Here is a 13,935-nt window from a genome sequence, read left to right on the forward strand (position 1 = left end):
AAATGGTACACCACTTTGGGAAGCTATTTGACAGCAGATTAAAAAGCTGATCACGTGCATATCTATGACCTCTCAATTTCCCCAATAGAAAGGCCTACATATGTGCATAAAAGTTACGAACAAGAATGCTCATAGTAGCATTATTTATAATGACCCCAAACTAGAAAGAACCCAGTGCTTATGATCAGTAGTATGGATAAGTTGGTTATGGTAATGGAACACTATGCCATAATAAAAATTAGTGAACAATTGCTATCTCCACACAACATGGACAAATCTCAAAACATAATGATGAGTCAAACTTTCTGGAGACTGTAACTTTAATAGTAGAGTTACAGTCCATTCAGTCACTGATGCTTTTCTCACATGTATCCAGGTGTGTTGCTCCTTCTTGTGATAGTGATGTGAGTTATCAGCAATACCCGGTAGTGTCCTTCTCAGCACTGTGATAATCTAGCCTGCCATTGGATAAGTTCAGTGTAGATTTGTCTCCTGGTCTCTATTAGCAACACACCGTTTCAGGGGGATTCTTCCATCTCTTGGCCACACGATGGCGTAATGACCTAGGGAAATAAGAAAACTGTTTCTATTGTATAAAGTAACAGGCTAGGCTTCACTGCTGAACACATAGCGCTTCCAAACATTAACTCAAAAGGAGAAATACCATGCTTGCTAAAGGGAGTTAACCTTAAGTTTCATAGAACAAATACTAAGGCTCTGAGTCACTGTAAGCCAGTGGCTTCATTTAATTTAGCCAAATGTTTTTTTTTCTCCTGCCTCCCTCCCTCCCTCCTTCCCTCCCTCCCTCCCTCCCTCCCTTCCTTCAGACGAGTCTCCCTCTGCTGGCCAGGCTGGAGTGCAGTGGCGCGATCTTGGCTCACTGCAACAACCTCTGCCTCCTGGGTTCAAGCGATCCTCCTGCCTCAGCCTCCCAAGTAGCTGGGATTACAGGCGCTCACCACCATGCTCAGCTAATTTTTGTATTTTTTGTAGAGACGGGGTTTCGCCATGTTGGCCAGGCTGGTCTCAAACTCTCGGGCTCAAGTGATCCGTCCACCTTGGCCTCCCAAAGTGCTGGGATTACGGGTGTGAGCCACTGCACCTGGCATAGTTTAGCCAAATAATTCCTTAGAGTGAGTTTCATTTGTTCCATTTGTCCAGAAAACTGGGGATGATAGGAAGTATAAGTTATTGGTATTTGTAGGGTTTTACTGAGCCCCAGATTTGCCACAGGGAAAATGATTTCCCATGTCAGATTCTCTATGTTCAGGAATTCCAAAGACTGGGATGTCATAATTTAGTAAGGCCTTGATCACTATTTGAGCACTTGCTTGAGCCAAAGCAAATACTTCTGTCCATCCAGGCATCATACTAAAGAGTATTTCTTAGCTTGTGATGACCGAAGCTCTATAATATTCATTTGCCACCGGGTCCTGGGAACTTTGGCCTGAGTGGGCTTCCTTGGCTTACCGTAGGTATTCCGTGTAAAGAAATTTTCTGACAGCACATGCTCGTATTATTTACCGAATTATTTGACCTTATTACAGGAGTGGTAAGATTCCAAGGTTTTCAGTATATTCCTTTTGTTTAAGTGATATTGCTGGTTGGATGGCATGAAAAACCAGTACAGGAATATCTCATTGGGTAATTCCCATATTTTCTATAGTGCTCTTTTTAGCTCTCCTTGATGTCTAATTTTCTAATTTGGGGAGAGTTTCATATTACTGAAACCATGAATAGGACTCCCCATAGATGTGATGGGACTTCAGTTTCCCCAGTCCAAATCTTAGTAGCTATTTTCATGTAAATTTATTTAGATATTTCATATTATCTATGAGTTCTACAATGAACATAAATCTGTTGGGGAAATTGCAATGACTCTAACAAATCAACAGTCCATTTCTGTGTGATATTTTAGTTCTCATTAATGTTAGAAAATCTCTGTTCTTCCAGATTTGGTCTGTAGCATGACATGCCCCAAACACGTATTTACTATCAGTATAGATATTGACTGTATCTATATAAAGATATGGCTAATTTAAAAGTTCATGTAATAGCTGAGTACTACTGCTTGCCTGCTTTTATGTTGGTGAGAACATCAACCTCTAACGCCTCATGAAGACAGATTGCCATCAGTGAGGTGGTGACCTGAAAGTACACCATCGACATTCACAAGTGCATCCATGGAGTGAACTTTAAAAAGTGTGTCCCTCATGGATGAAGCTGGAAACCATCATTCTGAGCAAACTATTGCAAGGACAGAAAACCAAACACCGCATGTTCTCACTCATAGGTGGAAATTGAACAATGAGAACACTTGGACACAGGGTGGGGAACATCACACACTGGGGCCTGTCGTGGGGTGGGGGGAGGGGGGAGGGATAGCGTTAGGAGATATACCTAATGTAAATGAGGAGTTAATGGGTGCAGCACACCAACGTGACACATGTATACATATGTAACAAACCTGCATGTTGTACACATGTACCCTAGAACTTAAAGTATAATTAAAAAAAATTTTAAAAAGTGTGTCCCTCAGGCACTCAATGAGATCCAGAAATTTTCCATGAAGAGATGGGGTCTCCAAATGTGTGGATTGATATCAGGTTCAACAAAGCTGTTTGGGCTGAAGGAATAAGGAATGTCCTATACCATATCTATGTACAGTTGTCCAGAAAATGTAATGAGGATGAGGATTCACCAAACAAGCTCCATACTTTGGTTACCTGCATACCTGTTACCACTTTCAAAAATCTACAGAAAGTCAATGTGGATAAGAACTGTTGATCATCAAATATACCAAATAAAGTTATAAAACAACCTTCTGAAAAAAATTCAAGGACAAGTAGCCAATGGTGATGTAGATGCTGCAGCAAGTTATCCAGGAGATCTAGCTAAGATTATTGATGAGGGTGTCTACACTAAGCAACAGATTTTCAATGTAAACAAAATAGCCTTCTATTGTAAGAAGATGCCATCTAGCACTTTCATAGCTAGAGAAGAGAAGTCAATGCCTGGCTTAAAAGCTTTGAAAGACAGGCTGACTCTCTTGCTAGGGGCTTATGCAGCTGGTGACTTAAAGTTGAAACTAATGTTCATTTACCGTTTCAAAGATCCTAGGGGCCTTAAGAATTATGCTAAACCTATAGCTTCTGTTCCAAAAATGGAACAACAAAGTCTGGATGACAGCACATCTGTTTATAGCATGGTTTACTGAATATTTTAAGCCCACTGTTGAGACCTACTGCCAAGAAAAAGATTTCTTTCAAAATATCACTGATCATTGGCAATGTACCTAGTACCCAGGACCTCTGATGAAGATGTAAAAGGAGATTAACGTTGGTTTCATGCTGGCTAACACAATAATCACAGCCCACGGATCAAGGAATAATTTTGACTTTCAGGTCTTATTATTTAAGAAATGCATTTCATAAGGCTATGGCTGCCATAGATACTGATTTCTCAAGACCGATTAGCCAAGACTCATTATAATCAAGCTATCAAAAATCAGGGAGAAAAAAATTCTGAAAAAAGCAAGAGAAAAGAAGCATATCACATACAAGAAAGACTCAATACAGCTGTCAGTCAATTTCTCCACTGAAGCCTTACAGGTCAGGAGAATGAGATAATATATTCAAAATGCTGAAGGAAAAAAGCTTCCAAACAAAAATATTTTACTGAGCAAGGCTCTGCTTCTGAAATGAAGAAAAGATAAGGACTTTCACAGACAAACAAAATCTGAGGGAGTTCATTTCTACCAGGCCAGTCTATCAAGGAATGCTAAAGGAAATTTTCAAGCTGAAAGGAAAGGATGTTAATAACTAAAATGAAAACAGGTGCAAGTATAAAACTCACTGGTAAAAGTAAGTACACAGTTAAATTCAGAATACTCTAATACTGTAAAGATGATGATAAGTTACTAATATATTGAGTATAAAACAAAATACAAAACTATTAAAAATAATAAGTTACAATAATCTGATAAGGGATACACACAGTATAAACAGTAAATTGTGACATCAGAAACATAAATTATCAGAAGAGATAGAATAAAAACATAGAATCATATTTTGCAACCAAAGTTAAGTGGTTATCAGCTTTAAAGCAAAAGCTGACAGTAGATACACAAAGGATAAGAAGGAATCAAAGCATTCTAATATAGAAAATAATCTAATCACAAAGGAAGATAGCAAAAGAGGAAGAAAGGAACAAAGGATGTATAACATAACCAGAAAAGAATGAACAAAATGGCAAAAGTAAGTCCTTACCTATCAATATTACTTTGAATGTAAATGGATTCAGTTTGCCAATTGAAGGAGTGGCTGAATTGATTTTTTTAAATGACTCAACTATATTTTGCCTACAAGAGATTCATTTCAGTTTTAAGGAAACACATAGGCTGAAAGTTAAGTGATGAAAAAAGATGTTCCATGGAAAAAGAAACAAGAAAAGAGCAGGAACAGCTTTTCTTACAACAGAAAAAATAGACTTTAAGTAAAAAACCACAAAGTGAGACAAAGAAGGTCATTATATAATAATAAAGGGATCAGTTAATTGAGAGATCAGCATGTCCATCACCTCTAATATTTATTATTTATTTCTGATGAGGTCATTTAAAAATCTTTTAGCTCTTTATTATTAACTATAGATACTGGAGTACTACTCAGCCTTTAAAAAACAGAAAATTCTGTTATTTGCAATCATATGAATGAACCTAGAAGACATTACGTGAAGTGAAATAAAGCAGGCACAGAGAGACAAATACTGTATGATCTCACTTAGATGTGGAATCTAAAAAAGTTGAACTCATAGATGTAGAGATTAGCATGGTTGTTACCAGAGCCTCAAGGGAGGGTGGATGAGGAAAGGGGAGGCATTGATCAATGGGTACAAACTTTCAGTTAGATAGGAGGAATAAGTTCTGGTGTTCTATGGGCACAGCATGGTGACTACAGTTAAAAATATTTATTTCTTTTTTTACAATTATACTTTAAGTTCTGGGGTACATGTGCAGAACCTGCAGGTTTGTTACATAGGTATATACTTGCCTCACATAGGTATACACGTGCTTATTTCTTATCTAATTGTTTATAAGTTTTTTCAAGTTTGCTTGCTTGCTTGGTTGATTCATTCATTCAAATTTGTTTCACACAAAATGCCAACTGGCTCTAATTTGTCTTTGTTTCTTAATTGGGAAGAAAGGCCCACCCAGGCATGAGCACTGCTGGCAAGTCTCCCACACTTACACAGAGCATCCAGCTCAGAGAAGTGATACATGTTGTCCTTCTGCCTGCCTGACCTCGGGTATCTCCCATCACTTTTAGTTCACTGCACACAACCCTGACCCATTTCCAAAACTAATAAAGGTGGGCTACTGTTCTGCTACAGTGATCTCTGTTCGGTCACCTGCAACACAGCCCTTCATTCTGTTGGAACACGTCAGTCACGAAGCCCTGTTTGTTTAATGACCATTGCCATCCTTATGATCCTGGATCAAAAGATTCCAGGTAACTCAGGCCTCTCTCAAAGGTTCTGGCGTCTTGCATGTGGTACTGGTATCTTGGTGACCTTTGCAGTGACTCCTACTCACATATAGTGGGCAACACCTAAAGCCTTTTCTGGTCTCAGATGGGTCACAGATGTTACTCCCAAGGTTAATTTCATGTAAAGATCTCCCCTGGTTCTGCTCTGCCAAGACATTTAAGAGGTTGTTGTTCCTGGCATAGTGGACAGTCTAAGCATGGAACATTTTAGGTAGTGCTGTCATTGGGATGGGGGCTTAATTCATGAGTTAGGTGTGGGACACTGTGTGCAAGTTGAGGAGCTGTAGGAGGAGTACAGCAGTTTGGAGTTGGATACGGAGTTGAGATGGGGAGGTTGTACGACCTTAGAGGTAGAGTAATATCCAAAAAGTGAGTGGGGATGAGCATGGGGTGAATAATTATATTTATAGGTTGGGCTGAATAGATGTTTTGGTGCAGTCTAGAGAGGAAATGGTATTTTTTCTTGAATGGAGCTGGGGGTAGAATTGGTGCAACTGGGAGTTGGGGTATAGAGAGGTTTGTAGCTGGGCTGTGTTTTAGATTGATGCTGTGAATGGAGTTGGGTGGCATGGATAGTGTTATGTTTGTATGTTTTGCAATTGGGCTTTCGGCGGTTATTAGAAGAGGTAGGGCTTGAGTTGTAGTTAGTGTTTGCCTAAAGTGGGTATCTTATTCAGTCATGGGTACGTGAGATTTATCTGGGCAGGGATTGACTTAGCCTGGGTTTGGGGGTGATTAAGCTTGAGTAAGAGAGTTGAATTCATCACAGCAGGGTTGTGGCTATTGAAATAAGGAGAATATTGACTCCTTCTCAGATAGATGATTTGCAAATATTTTCTCCCATTCTGTAGGTTGTTTCTTCATTTTGTAGACTGTTTCCCTTGCTGTGCAGAAACTTTCTAGATTGCTGCAATCCACTTTATTTTTATTATTATACTTTAGGTTTTAGGGTACATGTGCACAATGTGCAGGTTTGTTACATATGTATCCATGTGCCATGTTGTTTTGCTGCACCCATTAACTCGTCATTTAGCATTAGGTATATCTCCTAATGCTGTCCCTCCCCCCTCCCCCCACCCCGCAACAGTCCCCAGAATGTGATGTTCCCCTTCCTGTGTCCATGTGTTCTCATTGTTCAATTCCCACCTATGAGTGAGAACATGCGGTGTTTGGTTTTTTGTCCTTGCGATACTTTACTGAGAATGATGTTTTCCAGTTTCATCCATGTCCCTACAAAGGACATGAACTCATCATTTTTTATGGCTGCATAGTATTCCATGGTGTATATGTGCCACATTTTCTTAATCCAGTCTATCGTTGTTGGACATTTGGGTTGGTTCCAACTCTTTGCTATTGTGAATAGTGCCGCAATGCTCATCATCACTGGCCATCAGAGAAATGCAAATCAAAACCACAATGAGATACCATCTCACACCAGTTAGAATGGCGATCATTAAAAAGTCAGGAAACAACAGGTGCTGGAGAGGATGTGGAGAAATAGGAACACTTTTACACTGTTGGTGGGACTGTAAACTAGTTCAACCATTGTGGAAGTCAGTGTGGTGATTCCTCAGGGATCTAGAACTAGAAATACCATTTGACCCAGCCATCCCATTACTGGGTATACACCCAAAGGACTATAAATCATGCTGCTATAAAGACACATGCACACGTATGTTTATTGCAATCCACTTGTTTATTTTTGCTTTTGTTGCCTGTGCTTTTGTTGTCATATCCAGAAAATCCTTCCCAAGGCGAACGTCAAGAAGCTTTTTCTCTATGTTTTCTTCTAAGAGTTTTATAGTTTCAGGTCTTAGATTTAAGTCTTTAATCCATTTTGAATTTGTTTTTGTGTATGGTGTAAGATAAATATCCAGTTTTATTATTTTGCATGTAGATACCTAGTTTTCCCAATACATTTATTGAAGAGACTATACTCTCATGAATATGTCCTAGAAATCTACTGTACAACACAGTTCCTATAGTTAACAGTACTGTGTTGGATTTTCAAAAATTACTATGGGAGTGGATTTTATGTTAAGTGTTCTTAAAATAAGATTTGATATACAAAAAATAATAAGATGGTGGGAGAAACTTTTAGGGGTGGGTAGGTTTATGGCATAGATTGTGATGATGGTTTCATAGGTGTAATGTATGCTTATCTCCAAACTCATCAAAATGTATAAATTAAATATGTATCACTTTTTGTGTGCCAATCATTCTTCAACAAAGTGATTTAAATAAGGAAATGGGGAGAATAAACACTGGATGAAAAGTATCCAGTACTATTTTCAAATTCTGAAGAAAGTTTCTTAAGTGTGATTTTCAAGGGCACTGAAGAACAATAGATGTGACTGTGGATGGCTAGAACAGAGGAAATCAGGAGACTGTAATGTTTGGAAGTGTCTCCTGTCAAATCTTGGCATGTACAGAGAGATATGGGAGCAGTCTCAGCCCACCCTATAGAAAACCAAGATTGTTCTTCTTTCCTTGATAGTGAGTTCAGATTCATCTGATCTAGAGGTTTCTCCTCCTCTTCCTCTTTCTTCTCCCTCTGTTTTTCTTCTTCCTTTCCTCCTTTCTTTTCCCATATTCCTTCTATTTCACATTCTCCTGCCTCCTTATTTCTCAGCTGCTTTTATCCCCTCGCTCGAGAGACATTTGTTCTCATGCTCAGTAAAGCTCAGTTCTCATTTCTAATAGTGGTAGAAACCACAGGTGGGTTTGCAAGAAACTACAACAACAACAAAAATGAAGACAGCACTCTATGCTTCAAGAGTTGTACATAGTGTAGCTTCCTTAATAATTATTGAGTACTTTTACTTGGCCGAATTTATGAGCAGGAACAGTTCTGGACAACCTCTTCTATTAGGACAATCCAAACAAATTTTTCCTTTCATCCTCCCAAATGTATGCATATGAAATTAAACTGTTTGAAAGCCAAGACTTTGTCTTTTAAATCTACACATTTCTGATGTTGAGCTGAGTGTGTTGAATAGAGCAGGCTTTAGCAAATGCTTATTGAATGAATGAATATGTAATGAATCATGGCTAGTAAACATATATGAATAGAAATAACCTTAGAAATTGGATGGGAGAGGATCATGTTTGGTTGCACAGCAGGCAGAGAAATAATATATCACATTGATTTTGGCTTGGGATGGAATTTTTAAAAAGGTCCAGAGGATACCTTTTGTTTTTTGACTTAAGACATTTTAATTTGCTTTTGAAACACTTCCAATGTGGAAAAATGAGCTGGGCAATGTCTATAGCTGAATGTGAGAAGGCTAGGCAGAATCGTGGCTTTCACTGCAAACAGGAGCCCATTAGTATTTTCTGGGGAACTCTTGCAAAGCACCCTTGCTCTGGCCTCTCCTTAGATATACTGAATCAGAAATTCTAGAGACTTAGTGTGAATATACTTAAAAATTTCCCAGGTTATTATGAAGTATGACATCTTATTAACCTCCTTTTTCACAAACACGGTGGAGACTTTCTGATTTGGTGCAAACTCTCCCATTCCCATTTTCTGACATGGAGAGACTGGGTCCAGAGAGTTAAAATATAGCATTGTGCAGAGGGCCAGAGACTATGCCGAAATGCAAAACTGGTCCTCTCTGACTTCAATCGGAAGATGGAGAGATTATCAAAGTTGACATTAATTTGATGTGGGTGTCAAAATGTGTGGCAATGCAGGGCAATCTAAGGTTAGAAAAGCTGTAGGAATAAGAAACTGTAACTATCTATGACAAAATCTTCATTTTTATTTAAAAAATTTATTTATTGAGTCACTGTAGGCAGAATCCTCTTGGAGTGGCCTTGACCCACTTTCCATGCGGAGAGAATGAGGAAAAGGCAGCTTGCCCATTGCTCATTCTTGCTATCTATGTTTCTATCCATCTTGGGTCTCCAACTGCCCTCCAGTGTGTTTGGTAGAAAGGAAAAGTCCTAGAGGTCAGGTGTTAGCCAGAACAGTATGAATATCACTTGGGGGAGGCCCTCTGCAGATCTTCTTCTCCCATAAGTATAATGGTGCTGAGAGAGAGAGAGAGTGTACAGCTCCCATGATAAGGGTGAAGATTAAGGTGGGAAACACAGTGATATTGTGCTGGAGCATGGATGAATCAGTATTATTTTCAACCTCCTTCCTCCAGTTGACCAGCAGGCTGGTTGATGTTGGAGCAGTTGATATCCTTCTCTGGATTCCTGGGGCAGTCTGTACACATTCCAGTACCCAAATGTTATGGGATATCTGCCATGGAGGCATTTCCCTCTTCTTCTTTATTTCTCTTCCCGTTCTCCAACTTCACCTAAAATTGGGCGTTTTACTTTCTCTAATCTAAAAATTAGCAAAGTATTCATTTTTTCCATGCAAGAAATAACATTATATTCGCTTTGTCCCATTTTCATTAATATTAATAGTGAATAAATTTGATTAATTGGAGACCTTTATCTACTTAGCACTGAGTCCATGGCCTGACACGAGTGAGTGTTCATAAATGGGTGTGGAATGAGGGAGTGGGGGGATGGTTGAAAAGGTCCTTGAATGCCAAGCTAAGGATTTTGAACTCTCTGTTGAAATCTGTAGAAGGCCCTGTGTGTGTAGACATGATGCAGGATGATGCCGTCTTCTCGTGGAAACCCTATCACAGAGAGGCAATGTGAAACAGAGAGAAAAGAGCATGGGTTTGATGTCATGTAGACCAGAAATTGAATACTGGCTTGATCAAGTATAAGCTATGAGAATGCAGACAAAACAAAGCATTTCTTTGAGCCTCAGTGTCTTCATCTAAAGAGTGAAGGCCAGGCGCGGTGGCTCACGCCTGTAGTCCCAGCACTTTGGGAGGCTGAGGCAGGCGGATCACAAGGTCAGGAGATCGAGACCATCCTGGCTAACAAGGTGAAACCCCGTCTCTACTAAAAAAATGCAAAAAAATTAGCTGGGCGTGGTGGCGGTCTCCTGTGGTCCCAGCTACTCGGGAGGCTGAGGCAGGAGAATGGCGTGAACCCAGGAGGCGGAGCTTGCAGTGAGCCGAGATGGCGCCACTGCACTCCAGCCTGTGCGACAGAGCGAGACTCCATCTCAAAAAAAAAAAAAAAAAGTGAAGATAACAGCCGGTTTTTATGAGGTTCAGTGAGCTATCATTTGTAAAATGCCTGTACATAGTTGATGCTGGACCATACCACGGTACATTGTAGTGATTGTTAATATTTCTTTCTAATTGCTCCTTTGTCTGTAGAACATCAAATAGGTAAGTAATACTATTGATGACTAATATTTATAGAATGCTGATTAAGTGTCAGGAACTTTGTCACTGGGGTATTTTCAAGCAAAGAGCTTATGTTCACTCATGTACACACCTGGATGACTTATACATAGCTATCAAGATGCACCTTAGCAATATGTGGAAAGTGCATGGTGGAGGTTTGTACAGTGAGCACACGTGCTCAATTTATGTGAGAATGTGGATCTGTGAATAAAGTAGGTTGTATACATGGGTCTGTGTATATGCCAGTATGCTGCCCATGTATGCACAGTACCTGTTTCTGTAAGGCCAATGTACAAAGAGAGACAGATGTAGTACTTGTTTGCTCGTATGTTTCAGAGGATAAAGGCATGCATGCACATAGGCTCAAATATTTGTGTGCTATCTCAGAGTAGATCCTGGCTGCCTCTGATGAGCTGTGTGTGAGGGTCACAGATCTCTGCAGGCACTTGGGGACATATGTGCTCGCAGTGGCATTCCTTGAAACCTCATACTCTTATGAGAAGACTTTCATATCAACTACATCATCTAATATTCAATTACTCGTAACGTGCCAGATGCTTTTCTGAAAATACTGTATACACTAACCTAGTCATTACTAGAACCTTAGGAACTTGGCTCTATTATTTTGTCCATTGTGAAGATGATGCAATGGAGGACTGGAGAGCTGAAGTAACTTGCTTGAGGAGGGAGAGATGGTAAATGGCAGAGCCCAGATTTGAATCTAGGTAGTTTTGATTCCAGATCTTGTGCCCTTAATATTCTTAGGGCGTGTTCCTTTAAATCATGCTTCGTCACCCTATTATCACTGCTGCATGGAAACTAAACATGGCTATGTCTTTCCCAGGTGGCCTGTTCAGATCCCACAATGGCAAGAGCCGAGAGCCTTGGAATCCATGTGAGCTTTACCAAGGCATATGCAGAAACACCTGCAGAGAATATGAAATCCAATACTTAACCTGACCAAATGATCAAAGGTGCTGCCTGAAACTTTCTGTGAAAATAACCAGTTCTAAGAATGTGAAGGAGGATTATGACTCGAACTCCAACTTGTCAGTTACAAACAGTTCAAGCTACTCTCACATTTGAATATCACCAACGTCACCTCCTCTTTAGTAATTTCTCCTCCATTCTGGAATGCTTTCCCTATAAAAAATGCATTCCTTCTTGTGTGTGTGTCTTTCATCTGTGGGTAGTCATCATTGGTCTGGAGAGATTGAGCTGAGAGCTGGGAAGCTATGGAGTATAGGAATGGGCAATGGCCAATAAAACCAATAAGATAGTGGCATCACTCAATACAGGCGTGCCGAGAAAGGAGCAGGTCACCTTTCTGTTCTGTTTTGACACCATTCTGGTGGCTGCAGAGGGAAGATGGCAGCTGTATTGAGTCAGGATGCTCCTGTGAACATGTAGAGGGATCAAGTCCTCCAAGTAAACATTGTAGGCTGAGGATAGAGACAATAGAGCTGCCTTTGATATCCAGAGAACTAACCTGGTATATTTGCCGTAATGATGAGTCCCCAGGAAGAACCGGAACAAGACAGAGGGATGAAAGTGAGTATAGAAATTTGTTGGACAAACTAGGGTAAAACTTTCTAAGTGGAAAGCGGAATAAACAGCCTTGTCACTGGGCATTCTTCCTGCTTTGAGGCTAGAGGACCATTTCTGGATGTGGGACAGAGGTAATGGTGGTTATGGTGCTAGAAAGGGATTTTGCACAGAGGCTGAACACTGTGCTTGATGTCCATACATTCCTGAGAATTGAGGAATAATTGTCCTCCAAGTTCAAACTTAGTTCACAACTAGTACTTGAAATGCTAAGAAATTTTCTTTGTGTTATATATACTCCTCTTCTATGGCTAATGTCTAATTTCTCCCCGTTTGGATCCAGACTTCTAGAACTAGTGTTCCCAACTAAGTTCTCCAAGTTCTAGAGTCCCGATTTTACCTCAACTAAGAGAAATCTGGTTTTTGTGCCATCGCTCCACTGAAATGGCCTTGCTTTTGGTTGCCAGTGCCTTTCTTGTTGAAAAACGTAAGCATTCTTTACATTTTACCGTTTGCTTTGCCTTTAGCTAGTGTTTTACAACATTTCTCAATCCTTTGAAACCCCCCCTTGCCTTTTTTTTTTGCCTTGGCTTCTGGTCTCTGGGTGTTCTTTCTTAGTCATTTTTGGAGTTTCTTCTTCTGCTATCTGCCCTGTAATATTTCTTTGCCATTTTCACTACTTTTTCTCTCTCTCTATTTTTTTTTCATATATACTTTGCTGGCATTTGCTCATTGTTTCTTAGATCAATGACAATCCCAGCCCAAACCAATGGATCCAAGGCCATGCACTAAATGACTAATTTATATGTGTGACTTTTAATTTGCATGAAGCTTAAAAGCCTGGTGTGAAAGTTTAATGTTTATATATTAGAGATTTTCATTGACGTTTAGACATGTTTGTTAGCAGAGGGTGGGGCTTTGACAGAAGCCAGGTTTCAAGGAGGAATGCATAAATTTGCTGGCCTAAGTAACATGACAAGGAAACAAATTTTACAGGAGGCTGAGGCATTAGAATCACTTGAACCTGGGAGGTGGAGGTTGCAGTGAGCTGAGATGGTGCCATCGTACTCCAGCCTGGGGGATGGAGTGAGATTCTGTCTCAAAAAAAAGAAAAAAAAGAAAAAAAAGTTTTTTAAATTTGGAAGAAAGTATTGGCCTTGGGTTCAGCAGCATAGTTGAGATATAATGTTTCCAGACTTTCTACTTTGGAAGTATTTGGAGAAGACAAATTGTTGTGAATTTCAGGTTTAAGGTACAGATTGCCATTTCCCTGGCTCCACGCATATTTGAGAAAGAAACACGAATATGAAGTCAGCAGGATTTTTCTCTTGTTCTCTGACTTACATATCGAATTACATATTTGTTCTATTCTCTTGGATTACTCAGCCATTTCAGGCTCAAAATGTCCCAAAAATTAACTCCAAATCTGTTTACCCAGCTTTTCTGTCATCTTCCTATCCTTGGTAATTAGCACCCACAACTTTTCTTTCTGAAAAACAGTTCTAATAAATGGCAAACACTTATTTAAAACTTTTGAGTCTAGTCATTCTTGTGAAACAATTTGGCATTGTTTATAA

The 13,935-nt window shown here is 39.7% G+C and overlaps 1 protein-coding gene across 1 annotated transcript; it reads left to right on the forward strand.

Moving 5' to 3' along the window:
- Positions 1 to 550: 550 nt before the first annotated feature.
- DEFB116 (defensin beta 116) lies at positions 551 to 11,899 on the forward strand. Its single transcript, XM_030826760.1, is given in 3 exon segments — positions 551 to 555; positions 5,389 to 5,507; positions 11,658 to 11,899. Coding segments are annotated over 3 exon segments (366 nt in total).
- The last annotated feature ends 2,036 nt before the right edge of the window (positions 11,900 to 13,935 follow it).

Source organism: Nomascus leucogenys, chromosome 13 (assembly GCF_006542625.1).
Source record: "Nomascus leucogenys isolate Asia chromosome 13, Asia_NLE_v1, whole genome shotgun sequence".
In the NCBI taxonomy this organism is placed as follows: Eukaryota; Metazoa; Chordata; class Mammalia; order Primates; family Hylobatidae; genus Nomascus; species Nomascus leucogenys.